The following is a 19,007-nucleotide window of genomic DNA, read 5'->3' as shown; positions in this document are numbered from 1 at the left end:
CCTGCCCTCAGAAGGAAGCCACAGGATGGAAGGTAACTCCTCCAGTAGTAGCTCCTCTCTCACAATGCTTAAATCAGTGGAAGATTTATGTAACAGCTCTTCTTCACTTTACTCTTTTGTGTACTTTAACCCCAAGAACAGGAGCAGGTGAGCACAATTCTATTCGCATTTGCATCTCTAAAGACCTTTTGAGAAGGAAAAAAACATGTAGATGCCGCACATATTTCACATCACCTCATTCAGAGAGGTGGAAGTAAGGCTCAATCTTTATATGCTCTTTACAGCTTTCCAGTTTAGCAATTCAACATATAAATATTCATAAAGATGTGCCCTTTACCCTAAAAGAGAAAGGTTAATGGATACATCTGCAGAGTTTTTCCTTCCCTTTCTGCATCCTGGGCATCTTGGAATCCAATATGTGTATGCCCATCTTCCATAGAGTAATCTAAACATAGCAGGGAGTAAATCCAATTTTTCAGGTTTACAACTAGGGTCAGAATTCACTTGGCTCAGGCTTCTTTTCATCAGCTAGGTTTCAGTGAATTTAACTAGCTTATTATCCCTTTGTGGTTTTAATTAAACATATAATGGCCTGCTAGCCTTCCAACTGTTATTTGTGAACATACAGCTTTCTATCTGCTCCTCAAGAGCCTCAGGAGCCGTTCACGGTGTCACCCGGGGGGAAGTACCAACAATGGACTGGAGTTCCATGCCTGTTTTACCTCCCTACCCAAAACTGACCTGCAAGGAATAAAAGTCTTTCACTATGAGCCTGACACATTTATCAGAATCTCCCTGAATATTTATATCAACACAGCTTGCTGCTACATAGTGAAGGGGCAGATTTTCAACTCAGTAAATCCGTTTCACTATAGCAGTACAATCAGCTTACAGATTTCCAAATATTTGGCATGGCATAAAGTTCGGAAGTTCAGGTCCTAGACATAGGTTACAAGCATATTTAAAAAAAAAAAAATTAGAAAAAAAAATTAGAAAAAAAAATTTAAGTTTTTAATGCTTCCTGTAAGAAAATCTTTGAAACAATCATCTTATGACTCAGTCCTTTGTTCTATAATGGTGAGATCTCCCATTATGAAACACTCTTCAGAAAGAATGACATATAGGTACCTGAACATCCTTGACATATTTCTCCAGATGCTGATCTTGGCCAGTGGTGGAGAAGAACCATCAACCTGTCCAACCTATCTCAAACCCAGAGAATAAACAGCTGAAAGGCAATGCTGATTCCATCTAATTTATGTTCTTGGGCTCTGGACCATGCAAGGCCAGAGCAGGTAGGGAGCAGGCAGAGAGCTTCAGGTGAAACTGTATTAAATCACTGTTGAAACGAGGAATTCATTGGGGGCGGGATTTTAGATATCTTGATGGCCTTTTCTAAGTGTTTTGGTGGTCTAAAGAGTCAAAGGTTGTGAGCAAAATAGCTCACAAAGCTCATCTAGGAACAATTGGCTAGCATAATTCTCCAATCAAGAAAATAGTTTCTACCTTCTGGATCCCCAAGTCACATGTCTGTCTATCCTACACTATTTTTTATCATCTCTAATTTAGGAAAGAAAATATAATCTTCAGATTTACCACTATACTCCAGATAACTATATACACAGACTGCATAAACTATCAGACTGTCCAATTAGAACTTACCTGTGTTAATGAAGATTTCCATTTTCCAAGATTTACTTTAATACATTCAAAGCATGAAAACAAAGTCTTTATTATCATTAAACTGATTCAACAAAATGTTAACAAAGATGCATTCTCATCATTGTAGTATAAATCCTGTCCACCAAATGATGATATAAATTAACAGCAAATCTCTAATTGCTAGGAAATATCCATTCAGAATAACAAAATAGTGTATCTAAATTACTGACTCCGAGAAAAATGGTATTAACCTTATTTCATTATCTTCAGCTTAAGAGCTCCATTCTATTGGAAAACAGAAACCTGCTAAAACTTACTGAAGAAATGAAATTTAAGCCGGGCATTCTATGCATTACTACCTTAGGACAATCATCTCCACTACATCAAAAGGCAGAATATATACACACACCTTTTCATTGCTTGGAATAACATCTATTTCTCATCTATTAAATCTGTGCACAACAAAAAAAAGACATTTGCCATAGAAATATGAACTCTGGTACCAACAGCTAACACAGCTTCTTTTTTTCCAGTTGTTGTTGACCTCCTGTATGAGGTCAAGGATGAAGGCTTGAACTTTTAACTTGGCCTCTTCTGGTATGCTGGTAAGTTAAAAAAAGCAAGCCTTTAACTAGAACATCTCCTATTTTGTGCAAACAGAAGAAACTGAGGAGAGTTCTTGGTTTTTCCATAGTCAAAAACGATATTGGTTAAGTAACAATTGTACCCTTATACTTGTTCCCACACATCTTACTCATGATGAAAAAGATGCTCTTTATTATTCTCTTTGCAGTGTCTGTTTTCATAGACACAGGGGAAATTGCAAAAGCTTGACCAAAAAAGTGGATGTCATCACAAACAGAACTATGATAATGATCAAAAGCTTAGTAGGAGCAACAATTAATAAAAGGCTTCCCCTGTGACATGGGTCTGCACCCATTTCAGTTCCCATGCAAAGCTATAGAGTGAGTAGAGTTGTTAGAGAAAACATCAAAAATTATCCACCTGAAAGTTCTGCTATTACATCGATCTAATGTAAGCAGGGTCCTCTTCAGTAGTGGCCCAAATATTTGTTCTCTGCTTCTCATCAGTGTGAAAAAGTTCCTTCTCCACTGTCATCCACTTTATTAATTTCTGTCATCACAGACCTGGGGGACTGAAAGCAGGATCCTTACCATGGTCTGAGCAGCAACTTGAGAAACAAGCAATGGCTTTAAGGGATACACAGAGAGTCCAAAAAAGAAGAATACCCACAAGTAATCCATCTGAAGTAACAGCAGGAGCAACACCAGACATGCCTGTTCTGATTCCTGCATGGAATTACAGAGACTGAAACTTCCTCAGTTACTACACAGAGCTACAAAGGTTTAACTGAGACTAGCAGGCAATCCTTCAACTCTTATATTTTTAAGCAGATGTCATCATTTTAAATATTATAGATAACCTCAGTGTATTTTGTTCAACCAAGGTTACTCCTGCACAGCACATCTCACTACAGGCCTCTGCCTGCCAAGATAGAGGACTCAAGGAGCTGCATTCAGTAGATGCCATATCTAAAAGTCCGTGTGCCTTGCATTGTATAATCATCACTGCCTGCCTAGTTTGACCTTGGATTTTGCTAAGTGCAAGCATGTGACAGCATTTTTCTGTTCAATGGCTGTCCTCAATGTCCTCTTTCTCAAATAAATAATAAACAAACTCTTAACATGGCAAACTGATCCTGTTAACCATGACTTCAAAGAGCTACAACAGCCTGGAAAAGCTTGGAGAAATTGAAAAGTAATGCAGAAGGAATGATAGAGTAAGAGAAGGAAAACGGGAAGAGATGGAGGGAGGGATCCTTCTGTAATGCAAAACAATATTCTTCTAGTCTGAGACAATGGCCCGAAAAATGCAAAAAGGAATAAAGTAAAAGAAAGACCAGTAAGAAGGTAGAGGTGACAGAAAAGTAAAGAATAGAGAAATAGCAAAGTCCTCCCCCCCTTAACTGGGGAGCCTTGTCTGGACATCTCTGCTGTGGCACTGGCATCACTGACAATTTGGTCATAATGAAGCCACACCCCTTTTCCCAGGACCCTGAGCCCCTTCCTCCTCCCTCGTGGGATGTCCTCCACAACCGGTCTGCCTTTTCCGGGGTGAATACCAATCCTGCCCCTGACCCCTCCCACTTCTCTGTTGACCCTGCCTACCCACTCCCAACTTCCAGTTCCCACGCTCCAGCATCCGGTTCCCACAACATCGGAGCCGGATGTGATGGGCCTGGGGCCCGGAACCCGGAACCGGAGCCAGTCTACCACGCCCCACCAGTTACTTATGGTGGGGTAGGAGGAGGCCTTCGAGGATGGAAGCCTTTCTCCTACCAAAACAAAAAGGAGCTCTGCAAGGCTCAAAGGGAGTTTGGCAGGAAAACCGAGTATTTCAAGGGTCTTCTCAAGGCCACCTTTTCCTCTAACGAGCTTGTCCCTTGGGACATAAAGGACCTGTTTGCATGCCTGCTCACCCCAACTGAGTATCTGTTGTGGGAGCAGACGTGGAAACGGTCCTTGCAGCCACTCCTTATTGAGCTCTGCAGAAACCAAGACACGGCTGTTGATGCCGACCAATCAGCGATAACACTTGACCACCTGTGCGGCGAGGGGGACTGGAGAGAACCCAGAGAACAGGCCCGAGTAATACCCAAGGCTGTTCTTTCGAGGGTCATGGGGGCAGCAGAGAAGGCCTTCCTTTCCCTTCCCACACCCGACGCAGAGGCCCCTAAAGCTTTATTAACATAAGACAAGCCCCCAATGAATCTTTCACTGAGTTTGTTGACAAAATTAGAGCACAGGTGGAGAGGGAGGTTGCGGATCAGACAACGCACCCGACGATCATCCTCAAAAGTAGCCAAGGAGAGCGCCAACGAAGCGTGTAAGAGGGTGATCACCAGGATGCCAGTCTACCCAGAACCATCACTCCCTGCGTTGGTGGAGGCCTGCATGAAAAGGCCACCGCAATAGATGCCAGGCCTCCATTGAGAAGACCAGCTCCACCTGGAGCTTTGGCCGCCCATCAGCCAGCACCCCCACAGACGTCCCTGAGACCGACGCAGCCGAGACAGCAGCAAAGGGGGGGAACTCCAGGAATCACATGTTTTAAATGTCAGGGGGTGGGGCACATTGCTCAGTTTTGCACAAGTGCACCGATGGATGCGGTACGGGAAAGGGGGGGAGAGCGCCACCACCACTGGCACCTGAAACCACTCCAAAAAAAAACTAGGAGCGCAGCACAGTCCAGCCTCGCATGAGGACAAAAATGAGGCAGGACCTGCGGGGAAAGGGGGAAGTAGAAGGAGGACATACACTACCGGACGTGACAGGACACCAAACCATGACTCAGACGGAGGGTCTCTTTCTATTTCTAGGGATCCCAAAGACATATGGCACCCTCAGCCACCACTGGCATTGACAACTGACAGAGACCAGTGGTTTTAAACGGATCAATGGACGGTGGTTGCAGTGGACCCACTGGGAGGAAGATTGATGCCTCCAGAGATCACCTGTAAGTACAGGGCCACGGAGATACCAAACACACACCCCAAGAATTGGAGGTATGCCCGGCCATTCTCACAAATGACCCAGCAGGACTTCTAATTGTGGCACGGTGCATGAACCCACCCTTCTATTTGGCCAAAGGGCAGATCATTTCCCAAGCCATCCCCATACCATCAGGAATCCCAGTAGGGCATAAGGCACCAGGTGTCTACTGGGCAGAAGTGGTGGGGGAAAACAAACCAATTATTTATTGCAATGTCCAGCGAAGCAATGAAGCTATTTGTCTCGAAGGCCTGCTGGACACAGGCGCAGATTACACGATCATTCTCCGCAGGGAATGGCCATCACACTGGGAGTTGCAACCTGTGGCTGGACGTATCCAGGGAATTGGAGGGACAAAATTGGCACAGATCTCAGAGAGCATTGTGCAAATTGAGGGACCGGACGGGAACTTGGCCAACTTACGGCCATTTGTAACAGACTATCAAGCACCCCTGTGGGGATGGGATGCCATGTCACAATGGGGGATGAGATTGGAGATCCCAAAAACCCCTCGGGATTTTTAATTACGGCCACTGTGGAGCGCCCCACTCAAAAGCTTGACTGGACAACTGATTCGCCTGTTTGGGTGGATCAGTGGCCGCTAAGTGGAGACAAATTAAAGGCACTCAACAAACTCGCTGAGGAGCAATTGGCTCAAGAAAACATCGAGCCAATTTTCAGCCGGTCTTTGTTATCAAGAAGCCGGGTAGAGACAAGTGGCGGCTCCTCCACAACCTTCATGGGATTAATAAAATCATTGTGGACATGGGGCCCCTTCAACCAGGGATGCCTTCCCCAGCAATCCTCCCCCAAAATTGGAATCTGGCCGTAATTGGTATAAAAGCTTGCTTTTTCAAAATTCCCCTCGATCCTGCCGATGCTCCATGGTTTGCCTTCTCGGTTCCCACCAATAACCGAGAAGCCCCAGTGAAGTGTTACCACTGGCATGTTCTCCCGCAGGGGATGAAGAACTCCCCAACAATCTGCCAGTAGTATATCGCTTCATTGCTGTCCCCGATCTGTGCCACCATGGGGAAAGCCATCATCCTATACTATATGGATGATGTGCTAGTGTGCGTGCCCAATGACCATTTACTTAGAGACACACTTGACCAGGTTGTCAGCGTTTTAACCAAAGCAGGGTTTACCCTGCAAGAAGATAAAGTCCAGAGGATGCCCCCTTGGCGATATCTGGGGCTGGAGATCACGAAGAGGACCATTGTTCCTCAAAAATTGGCAATTAATAATAATCCACAGACGTTAGCGGACCTCCATTCCTCGTCTGGTGCTTTAGGTTGGGTAAGAGCCTGGCTAGAGATTACAACAGAAGACCTAGCCCCCCTCTTCAATTTATTGAAGGGGAGAAAGGAGCTGAGTTTTCCTAGGGCTCTTACCCCGGAGACAAGGGCCTCCCTGGAAAAGGCGGAGGTGAAGATGTGCGAGAGGCAGGCGCATCAATGCAAATTAGGTCTGGCTTTTAAATTCATTGTTATGGGAAAATTGCAACACCTCAACAGACTCATTTTCCAATGGGACCAAGGCCAGAAAGACCACCTCGTGATTATAGAGTGGGTCTTCCTGAGCAACACCAGGTCCAAAACTATCACCAAGCCCCAGGAACTGATGGCGCAGTTGATCCAGAAGGCTCAGGCAAGGCTTCAGGAATTGGCTGGGTGTGACTTTGCATGTATTCACTTGCCAGTCCGCTTGGAGCAGGACAAATTGTCCTCTGCCAAGCTGACCAAAGAGATATTCGAACAGCTTATGGCTGAAAATGACACCCTTCAGGTAGCCTTGGATAGCAACACCAGAGAAATTTCAGTCCATGCTCCTGCCCATAAATTGTTCCAGGAACAGTTTGTCCTGGTACCAAAAGATAAGGAGCAGAAGACCTCTAGAAGTCCTAACAGTTTTTACAGACACATCTGGAGCATCCTACAGATCTGTGATGACCTGGAAGGATCCTCAAACTCAGGAGTGGGAGACAGATATTGAGTATGTTGAGGGCTCCCCTCAAGTTGCTGAGTTGGCCGCTGTCGTCAGGGCTTTCGAGAGGTTTCCTGAACCATTTGATTTGATTACTGATTCAACTTATGTAGCAGGAGTGGTAGCAAGAGTGGAAAATTCTGTCTTGAAGGAGGCTTCCAACGACCATCTCTTCTGGCTGCTCTCGAGATTAGTGTATCTTGTCTCCCACCGAGAGCACCCGTTCTTTGTAATGCACGTGAGGTCACACACAGACCTACCAGGCCCGATAGCTGAGGACAATCAAAGAGCAGATGCCCTCACCGCCCCCGCAGAGATGGCCAGGATGCCCAAGGTATTCCAACAGGCGAAACTGAGCCATCAGATGTTTCATCAAAATGTGCCCAGACTGGTCCGTCAGTTCCGCCTGACGCATAGTCAAGCCAAGGCTATTGTGAACATGTGTCCGAATTGTCAGCAGTCAGCCCTCCCCTCATTAGGCACTGGGGTAAACCCCAGAGTGCTGGCTAGCTGTGAGGTGTGGCAGACAGATGTCACCCATATTCCTGAATTCGGCTGTCTAAAATACATACACGTCAGTATTGACACCTTTTTTGGAGCAGTCTATGCTTCCGCATATGCAGGGGAGAGAGCAATACACACTAAAAAACACCAGCTGCAGGCATTTGCTGTCTTGGGGGTCCCCAAAGAAATCAAAACAGATAATAGCCCCACATATCGTGCCACGGAGTTTGAAAGTTTTATGGATGAATGGGGAATAAGACACAAGAAAGGCATCCCTTATTCCCCCACTGGTCAAGCTGTGATTGAGCATGCCCATCAGATGCTCAAATCCATTCTGAGACATCAATGGGCAGATAGTAGAGAGTCATCCCCACAAGACCGTTTGTGCAAGGCTCTCTTTACCATCAAGTTTTTGAACTGCTCCTTTGACAACTTGAACCCACCAGTGATGTGGCATTTTGGACCACACAGCAACCACCCTCTATGAGAACATCCACCAGTTCTGATCAAAGACCTGGAGCGTGGTAAGGTGAGGGGCCATACAAGCTAGTCATGTGGGGCTGTGGATGTGCGTGCGTGTCCACACCCCTGGGTGTGAGGTAGATCCCACAAACGTGGGTGAAGCCTTATATTCCAGAACATCCAGTGAGACCCCCAGAGCCCCAGGTGGACATCTGCACTGGGAGGAAGAAGCAGCACCACCATCCCCAAGACTTCCCCAAATCACCTTTTCTCCCTGAGTTTTCTTGCTTATGTTTTGATTTCTTTGGTAATGATTTCTAATTTTAATCCTCAGTTAAGAAGTCACCACCCGAAGAATGTCAGACATGAGCCAACTGGTCATCTTGCTCACCCTGGTCCTTTCAGCATCGCCGTGAATAATTCCACAGCCGAAGACCAACATCTGGGTACTCCTAGCAAAGACCCTCCAGCAGGACCACATTTGCCTGAGCAAGACAGCCACAGATGGTCCTATGTCGACCTGCCTGGTGGGGATTCCTCTAAATGTTTCAGAATACCCTCCCCTTTTAGTTTCCATCCAAAACAACTGGAACCAGCAGACTCATCGGGTAGCCCGGTCTTTTGTTATTCGGACCGTGAAAGTCCCAGTGAGGAACCCCCTAGTCCTTTGGTGGGACTGGGTGGGAGACCTCCCAAAGCTATCCGATGAGCCTGCTGAGTTCAATATTATAAGTACCTCATCCGCCCCTTATTGTGTTCAATTTATGTTTAACCCTCCAACCCATAAACAATATTTCTGTTTCCCAGCACGATCCAAAATACCAGGCTGCCCAGTGGTGCAAAAAGATAGGTCATGTAAAAATGGCATCCACCCTGGATGGATCACCCTGCCAGCTACCAAAGGGGGTGTTCCTAAACTGCGGCGATCGCATTTGGGCTGGCATCCCCTCTCGCCTTCTCGGAGGGCTGTGTACACTAGGGCAGTTGTCCCTGTTTACCCCCAACCTGCTTCAAATTGAGAATTGGCAGAATAAAACTGGATTGGCTCGCAAAAAGAGAAGCATGGAGGAATTGGATGAAAATTGCAACACTGAAATTTTTCATTGGTCCCATCTAAAACACTCCGCCACCTCCCTTTTCTTACCCTGGATAGCTGCGGCAAAGGCTCTAGGGGAATTGGGCACCCTAGAGTGTTGGGTGGCTAAGCAAGCCAACTTGACCTCAACCGCCATCAGTGACCTCTTCAAAGACAAGGAAATCACCAGAAAGGTGACATTGCAGAACCGGGCTGCCATTGACTACCTGCTCCTCATCCACCACAAGTGCACCAAATTTGAGGGTCTTTGCTGCATGAACCTGTCATCCCAAGTCCCAGATGTGAGAGTGACGCTGAAAAAGATGCAGAATCTCGTCCAGCAAATCAAGATCGAATCCAAGGGCTGGCTAGAGAATCTGCTGGACCAGTGGGGACTCTCCAGGTGGACTTCTTCAATTGTCAAAGACCTCCTTTGGGTTGTTTTCATCATTCTGTTAGTTTTATTTATGTTCAGTTTATTAAAAAGACTTTGCTTCTTGGTTATCACCACCGCATCCCCTCAAGTGAACCACATCCAAATCAAAGAAGACAGCAGAGAAGATGTGGAAGTATCTCTGCCGGAGTGGATGTGTGAGACTGAGAGACAGTTTTAAAAATTTTTTTTTTTAAAAAACAAAAAAGGGGGAGATGTGGTGATGTGGTGTTTTATGATATGCTTATATGTTTCAATGGTTTAACCTGGTTACTCCTTTGCCCCCCTCCCAGTTGGTACACCCCAAACTCTAGCCACTCCCCCAATGCTCCTTACATGGTTGTTCTCCTCTCCTTGTTCTAGTCGGTGCTCCATCAATCACCCAAACTCCTCCCGTTATTCCAGAAAGTTCGGTGTCCATCACCTCAACCCTCCCTGTTTATCTTTGTATGGCTTTTGTCAATCCCCTGAGATTCTGCCCCTTTGTGATACCGGCCCTCTGGAAATCCCCTAAACCTCGACGCCCCATTGGGGCATGTGATCCCTTTCCCTCCCCTTAAGACCATTGATCTGTGTGAATGTCCATCCCTATCCATATCCCCTCCCCCAGAAATCCCTATTGGCCCATGGCCAGGCCGTTCCCCCTTGTAACACTCTCCCTTATAAGTTGTTGCACACCATTACTCTGTGCTTGTTCTCCCTGGACTCCCTTCTGGCAATAAACCTGAAACTGTATCCACAGACAAGCCTCCTTGCAACTTCTTATCTTCTCCCTCATAGGGGCTGCTGACAGCCACAGCACCTGGGGCTTCAGCTCCCCTGGGCAGAGCTGAACTCCAGAGGAGCAGCTTTAAAGCCTTGAGCCTTCGGCTGCTCCCCACCCCTGCCGCACACCGCAGGTGCTGGCCGGGCTGAAGAGAGCAGTCACTGCAACATACATGATTAAGACAAATACCAATAGGATTTTTTTAATAGAAGCGCTGCAGAATAACTGGTATTAGATTTGAAATGGGAGCAACCAAAGAATGTCTCATTACTTGTATTACAACAGGAAAGACCAGCATGAGTATTTTGTGTCAGACTAGAAACAAAGGTCCTTCAAGACCGAAGAAATTATTAAAAAAGCATTCACAGAGTTACAAATAGGAGACTGTTTGATGCAACACAGACTTTGAAACATCAAAACGTCATTGGAATTGTATTATGGACCATAATACAAAGTACATCTTTTTTTGTAAACTGATGTCTGCCACTGAAACAGATAATCAAAGAGACCTCTTTTTCTTCCTACACTGACAACCAGAAAATAAAAGGGGGGGAAGAGACATACATGAAATAGGAATATAATGTATTTATGTTGGGAAGAAAACATACACAGTATTATATGGAAGCACAAGTAGCTTAATTGTTTAATAGCTTAGTTGCTGAATCTCAAAGAAAACATATTCTTTTACAATGTTATAAAACATAGTGAAGCAAGAAACGTGCAAGTTTAACTTTTATGAAAAAGCAAACTCCAAAGCACATTTAATAAACTAGTCAGGAAAATTGCATTACAAGGTTTGTAACTTCCAAAGTGCATTGCATTTATACTACATTGGCTTTGATCTTTCTGTTTAAGTTATTTTACAGACCAGGACACATAAATAATGAATTCCTCCTCTAACAAAAAAGAACTAGAAAAAAGTAGCAAATTGCAAACTATGAAGAAAGGCTCTAACTTGTATGTTAGATTTTCCATCTACCATTTCAACACATTGTCCAAACAGACCACTGAGCACTCAGTATCTTTTATGTTGCTGCTGTTGCAAGAGAGAAACAAATTCCTCTTACCTGTGCTCTAACTCTCGGATGGACAATATAACTCCAGAAGTCGATGCCTTTTGTTGCAGAGTGGCCAGAAACGTGAACTCACTTTTATTCCGGAAGAGCTGAATTAACTTCTCACTCACATGGGGCGCTGCATGGATTTCTCTTTCTGTATCTAAGAATTTTATTTTTAAAAGAAAAAAAAAAAAAAAAAAGGGAAATAACAGTCTAGTAAAAATGCTAAGTCAGAAAGATTCAGATCACATTTTTCATTTTCACATCAATATTTTTCATTTTTGAGAGTCATCTACCATGGTCCACCACTGCATTTTTTCAATGAAAAACCTAAATGCCATCTCTGTCAGCATGCCCACTTGTCACTTTGACAAGTTCACAACTGGTCGGCTACTGATTTTCTGATGGATTTTTTGACAGGATGCTGAGCCATTTGTGTCTGCTGTGAGCAGATTAAGTTGCTGTAAATAAGGTTTGCTGCAGTCAGATAAATAGGCTCCTAAATTCTGAGAAATCTCAGGCACTGCCTCTCCCAACACAATTCACCAAGCTCCAATTTCAGCTTTTACCACTGACTCTGTTACCACCTCTCCCTCGTACATCACAGGAAACCCGTCCTTGCACAGTGTAAGGCAGAGATGTATTATTGCTAATAATGCTATACGGCTGCGCTCCTGCCCGAGAAATAAATACAAGACGCTCGCAATCCACGGCCGTTTCAGGGATTTCTCACTTTAAACAAGCAAAGTATGACAGCTCATACAATATTTATTAAACTACAGCCTGACCAGACATATGCAGAAGCATTCCAGCCTCACTAATCCTGATGATGTCCAAGCAGCATACCTTCTCATAGTTGATCTTCTAAGAATCAAATGCATCATCTCCCACTGTATTCCTTTTTAACTCATCCTTTTATTCACTATACATCATCATTATGAAAGACAATTAACAACGAAACAGAGAAATCATGGCATTTCACCTTCCCGCCCATTTCCATGTCTCTCATGCTGGGCCTTTGTCACACACTTGTAGTTCCTGGATGTCACAACCAATTAGAAACCCAGTGTGCTTCCTTTCCAAAGGTTTTACTTTGAAGCCAAAAATGCTGGCACAAATTCTCAGCTGGTGAAAAACCAGATAACTCCACTGAATGCTGAGAATCCAGCCCAGCATGCGTGATGTAACACACAAAAGAGTGATGAAAATTACAATTCAGAATTTCACTGCAGGGAAAAAAAAAAAACAAAACAATGCTACAAAAAGGCCCCGTTGTGTCATTAAATGAGGCTTTGCTGACAGAGAAGACAGACTGGCTTGGAAAACAACCTAAAACCTCAAACACACAACTACTGAGGGAATGCCATGGACTGAAACCAAATTCCAAGGAAAAGGTATTCAAGCATGTTTGGTAATTGGGTGTCTCAGTTTTTTCTGTGCCGCTTAAAGCCCTCCAAATGAGCTTACACACCCAGACTCGTAACATGCTTGCACTCTGAAAGGCTCACCCCTGAGAAGTACTACAGATCAGACATCCAAAACACTAGTCATCTTTTAAAAATCTTTGCCAGGGGCTTGAGTTCCCCTGATAAATAAATACAGGGCCCACTTTACAGCAATAAACTACTTGTCTGTCCAGTGCCACTTTTATCATAGCAGAGGAAAAAGCTTCTAAGAGCAGAAATCATCTCCACTGCCATCATATAGTGGAATAGAAGAACAAACAATTCAGCACAGAAGACCAGATTTTGTCTTTATCTATTAGCTTTCATTATCTGTATAATTATCTTCACCTAGCAGGTGTTAATACTGGTCATAAATATCATGTATTTTTCTTTTAAAAAGCTGATGCAAGAGATACAGAACCATGTCTCCCACAGACCCATAAACTGGCCAATATCCAGTTTGATATCTACAGAAACAGACAACCCACTGGTAGCTAGTTCCAAGGCACAAGTAAGACTCAGAGGTAAAGTGTCCAAGAAGTGACAGATGAAGATAATTATCACTTTTTGAAGGTTAAAACCTTCATATCTTACAATTTTTTTTTTCTTAAAGGTGTCACAATTACCAGAAATAAAATATGCCTTAACAAAGCTTTCAAAAATTCTTTAACATGAAAGCACAGGCAGTGCTGTCAGTGGAACATATATGTTTAAACTTCAGTCAAGCCTTGCAAAGTACAACAGTTTCTCATTATAGGAAGGGCCACTTCCCACCACCTATCCATCAAATTTTATACAAAAATATAAGGCTCCTTGCTCGGAATCATCTATGGTTCATCACTGCACTGATTACTTCAGCTAGAAACACACTTTGAAATATTTTGCTAGTCTCTACCACCTCTTCCTAGATATGAGTATACCAAAACCACAAGAAACACTGATATTTGTTCACTATTGATTAAAACCGGGAAAATCCAAAGTTCTGAAATTCCAGAGTGTTGGGTCCAAACTACTGGGTAACAAATAGTATTGACAGACTGCTTTGCAACGCTGTGCTAGTGTAATTGGTACAAACAAAGTTATATAACCAGGCTTTTGGAAACTAACACACTTCTAAGTACAGTGCTATGTATTTGGGGAGCAAGTCCAGTCATTACCAGCACCTTGAGGCATCCCTACTACACAGGTGAAAAATTTTCTTGCAGATGCAAAAATGTCTACAGAAATGCTGCTTTTCACAGCCCTATCTCAGTAACTACAAGGGAACTCTCCCATTAGTTCCACGGTGAGATGGCAAATGCAACTGGACTGGTAAGCTGAGAAGCCCAGCAAGGCTGGTGGGGATGCAGAGGGCACACAGCCTGGGATTTTGGAGCTGAGACTGTCCCAGTGCTGAGCACAACCTGGGCTCGCAACCTGGAACCCAGATGCTGGGAAGGAGGGGTTTTGCAGACAACACTACATCACCCAGCTCCCGCCCGCATGGCACAGCCCCCCACACCTCTCTGGCAGTGTCTGCCCTCACACACCATCCCCAGGAACGTCAAGTTTGTGTTTTGCTTGATTTCTGCAGAAAATACCATACAAATGAACTGGGAGTAGAATCCATTTAGAATAAGAGCCTTCTATTTCCAGGTAGATTTTCACACTTCAACAAAAAAAAAAAAAGAAGAAAAATTGAGAATACATACACCCCCTCACCACAGGTGCCTGAAAGGCAAAATACTTTTTATGCTCTCTATAAAAATAACTGTCTGCTTGTAATGAAATGTCATATTTCCTACATAATATAGAACAACATAGGTTTATACAGCAATCTTCACTGAAACATTGCTTCATGCTTGAATGATAATGCAATCTCAGCAAAATAAACAAACACAGATACGACTTTCATATGCCCTTCTATGTGATTATATTTTCTTAATTTGAAATAGTGACTGTCTGGAGGGTTTTTTAAAACATACCAGAGTGTTTCTAAAATTAAACGAGGAAAGAAAGAAAGCATACTCAGTTATAGGCAAGTCCAAGAGACACAAATCATCTCAGAGTACCAAGTAAAGGTAACTTTCTACCTTCAGCAAAACAAAAGCACAAGACACACCTATGTCAGAGAGAGCATATCTGTTGCTTGATTTTAATTCTTTTTTCTTTAAGCTGTGGGTCCAAGGAAGAAGTGCCAAACACAAACCAATGGTCCAGTTTCCCAGGACAGACAACAACAGCCATTTAGTCGCTACCCCCCCCCCCCCCGGCCCAATCTCCCCCACACCCAGAGATGCCACCTTGCCTTCTCCTGGATGCCTTGTCCCCTGAGAGCCCATTCAGCCCCTGACCAGCACAGCCCTGCCAAGCCAAAAAGAGCTGCAAGAGGAAGCAGCACCCAGGCCTACACTGACAGCACAGCTCTGGCTGCAGAGCACACCACAGCACCCTGCCCAGCTGCAGCAAGTTCTTACACCCTGAGCCACACTAAGAAATCTTACCCATACCTGTAACTACTCAACAGTACTCACTATCAGCACCTTCCATATAAGTCTCAAACTTTTATTTTAACATAGGTGTTTTCACTTCACCTTAAAACCAAATGAATGGCGATGCTGCTCTGGGGCCAACGATGTAAGGCCTGGCTTTACCTCATATCTATGAACTGTGCAGGTATTTCAGCGCACACTAGCCCTAAATGACAAATGGAATTTGGTACAATAACTCAGGGTCACCATCAGTCCTTACCCAACCTGATTTAGACCCTCAAGTCACATCTTCCTGTGTGGATTCAATGCTCTATGCATCACCAGCTGTAGCAACTAAAAATTAAAACCTCAGGCTTTTGCCATTTATAACCCTGAACATATTAGAAGTCCCAGATAAGAGAAATGGAGGAGTTGGCATCAGCTCCATTAGAAACAGTGTAAGAAAATCACCACCACACAGAAGCAGACAAAATGAGTTAAAGAAGGAAAAGGATAATGCTAGGAAAGAAAGCAAAGGTCTTGCCAAGCTTCCTTTGACAGTGACAACAATCCACGGTACGAAGGGAAATACATGACCATTTGGGATGGAATGTTAAGTGATGAAAAATGTTCACCAGTTGTTAAATGCTGAATCCTAATCCATCTGGGGAATAATTTTTCTTGACGAGATGCCTCCATTAGAGGAAAAATACTAAAATTCAGTTCTGAATCAACTCATTTTCTAAAGCAATAGGTACATTTTATCATTCACTAGCCTGCTTGAATACCTTTTACTTCCCTTGGCAGAGAACATACTGCAGAACATATTGCTTTATTGGTAACTTCAATCATTTTAAAGCTATTTGCTTCAACATGCTTTCAGAAGAACCTCGGAACAGTCACTCTGGACAAGCAAGTAGAAATTAATCCTGCAACAACAGAGAATCTGGATTTAAGCTATAGCAATTAAAGAATTGAATATTACAGCTTTTGGACTTTTACCTTGCTATGGGCAAAATCCAATAAAACTGAAAATTGTATTAAAAAAAATAAAACAAAAAATCACCCAGTGCCCCACTTTTTTAAGTCACCAGCTTTACAAAAATGAAAACAAGATTAGAAGCATGATCCAAAACTAGCAACTCTCAGTGTAGGCAGTTCCTAACAGTTGCTGAGGATGAAAACACACAACAGCATCACAAAACCATGCTTGTTCACTGAAGCAGTTGCTTCACCAAAGCCTGTGAGTCATGTGGGATCCAGTGCACCTACTCCCCCCTCCTGCACACTGGTCTCAAAAAATGTCTTTTGAAGAACTGGTTTAAAAAAAAAAAAAAACAAAAAAACCACCACCACAAAAAAAACCAACAACAACAAAAAAAACCACACACAAAATAAACAACAACAAAAAAACCACCAACCAACAACGCAAACCACCAGGGATAAATGCCCATTCCCACTCGTTTCCACCCTTCTAGAAGCATTCCTCAGTCTACACAAGTCACAAAAATTTCCAGAAGGGATGCTAACACTAATTATGGGGATCTTCTCCAAAACTAATCATTTCACTGCCAAGCAGAGAAATGCTTCAGGTACTTGTCCCTCCCTACTTACCAAGAGCAAAATGCAGATATTTGCAGATACCACCAATTTTTTATTTTGAGCTATGGGGATAAATTCACATAAATTTCTCTTTATTTGCAAAGAAAATAGAAAACTTCACAACATGCTTCTGTTGCAGGAAAAGGCACAGAGCCATGCACATCTCTCTGAGCACTTTGGGAGCTCAGTTGAGCCATAAGCACTAAGGCTGCAGACAGCCCCCACCGTGCTGCAGAGACCCGCTTGCCTGCACTGCTTCCACCCAAGCTAAATGATGGGGTTCAGTAAGCTGGGGGTACTGCCAAGGGAAAATAAATGTAAATTTATGTTAAGGTGCTAAGCCAGCATTTTGTTGCCCTCTGGGGCCCCTGCACTGGAACAGTGGGGACCAGGACCATCTGTTCTACTTGCCAGCAACCCAAAGAGAGGGGTCAAAACGCCTTACCCTCCTCTGAAAAACTATGCTGCCAGGGAGGACCAAAGAGGGCATGATGTATTCTCATAAGCACATCTCTGCTCCTGTGTATTCTCACCAGCATAAGAAGACACTGTAAATGTTTTTGCCTTGCTAGCTCCACTCAGAGTCAGTAATAAACTGTAGGAAATCATGTTCAACAGCACAGCTTTCTAAATTCTGATTATTCATTGTAAATCACTTTTTACATGTTGCTTCAAACAGTGTTTCTCAAGAATAAGATCCGTCTGCAGTGAAATGTTTGGTGATTTTAATATGCAAGACTCCTACAGAGATGATGTCTCATTTTAATTATTGTTTTGGTTTAATGGGTTTTCATTAAATTAGAGGATGGAGCAATTACCAGGGTGAACAGCTAATGTCACAAAGGTAAGTTCCCATGACTATACAGCAAAAGCAGTTCTGCTAGGTGGAAAAATAGTAATTCAATGTAAACTCTACTTTTGCATCATGCAAAACTACCCTTGGCTATATATGCTCATATACTGCTGTCATTTTGATATACATGTTTGTAAACTAGTTTACAAATAGGTCTCTCCTAACAAAATTCATGTAGCATTTAAAATTATATATACATATAAATAAAAATCCTTTCAGGAAATCATTGCAAACCCAGTCCTAGAACTCCACATGCCAGGGGCAGGAGCATTTTGAGTCACTGAAGAAATCAGAGAATATTATCAAATCACAGTTTCTCCTCATCCACTAATTTAGGTGATTTAATGCCTTAGTGTCAGACTCTTCACTTCTTGAAAATTGCCTTGACTTGTGCCAGGGAGGACCAAAGAGGGCATGATGTATTCTCATAAGCACATCTCTGCTCCTGTGTATTCTCACCAGCATAAGAAGACACTGTAAATGTTTTTGCCTTGCTAGCTCCACTCAGAGTCAGTAATAAACTGTAGGAAATCATGTTCAACAGCACAGCTTTCTAAATTCTGATTATTCATTGTAAATCACTTTTTACATGTTGCTTCAAACAGTGTTTCTCAAGAATAAGATCCGTCTGCAGTGAAATGTTTGGTGATTTTAATATGCAAGACTCCTACAGAGATGATGTCTCATTTTAATTATTGTTTTGGTTTAATGGGTTTTCATTAAATTAGAGGATGGAGCAATTACCAGGGTGAACAGCTAATGTCACAAAGGTAAGTTCCCATGACTATACAGCAAAAGCAGTTCTGCTAGGTGGAAAAATAGTAATTCAATGTAAACTCTACTTTTGCATCATGCAAAACTACCCTTGCTCATATACTGCTGTCATTTTGATATACATGTTTGTAAACTAGTTTACAAATAGGTCTCTCCTAACAAAATTCATGTAGCATTTAAAATTATATATACATATAAATAAAAATCCTTTCAGGAAATCATTGCAAACCCAGTCCTAGAACTCCACATGCCAGGGGCAGGAGCATTTTGAGTCACTGAAGAAATCAGAGAATATTATCAAATCACAGTTTCTCCTCATCCACTAATTTAGGTGATTTAATGCCTTAGTGTCAGACTCTTCACTT

The 19,007-nt window shown here is 43.2% G+C and overlaps 1 protein-coding gene across 2 annotated transcripts in view; it reads right to left on the bottom strand.

The window, feature by feature from the left end:
- Positions 1–19,007, bottom strand: part of NELL1 (neural EGFL like 1) — a 294,743-nt gene that overhangs the window by 261,567 nt on the left and 14,169 nt on the right. For both annotated transcript variants that reach the window (XM_017743660.1, XM_017743662.1), the window contains exon 2: positions 11,528–11,678. In XM_017743660.1, coding sequence (XP_017599149.1) covers positions 11,528–11,678 — 151 coding nt within the window. The remainder of the gene's footprint in view (positions 1–11,527; positions 11,679–19,007) is intronic.

This window comes from Corvus brachyrhynchos, unplaced genomic scaffold, assembly GCF_000691975.1.
Source record: "Corvus brachyrhynchos isolate BGI_N302 unplaced genomic scaffold, ASM69197v1 scaffold169, whole genome shotgun sequence".
Classification (NCBI taxonomy): domain Eukaryota; kingdom Metazoa; phylum Chordata; class Aves; order Passeriformes; family Corvidae; genus Corvus; species Corvus brachyrhynchos.
This window is presented reverse-complemented; position numbering and strand designations above follow the sequence as displayed.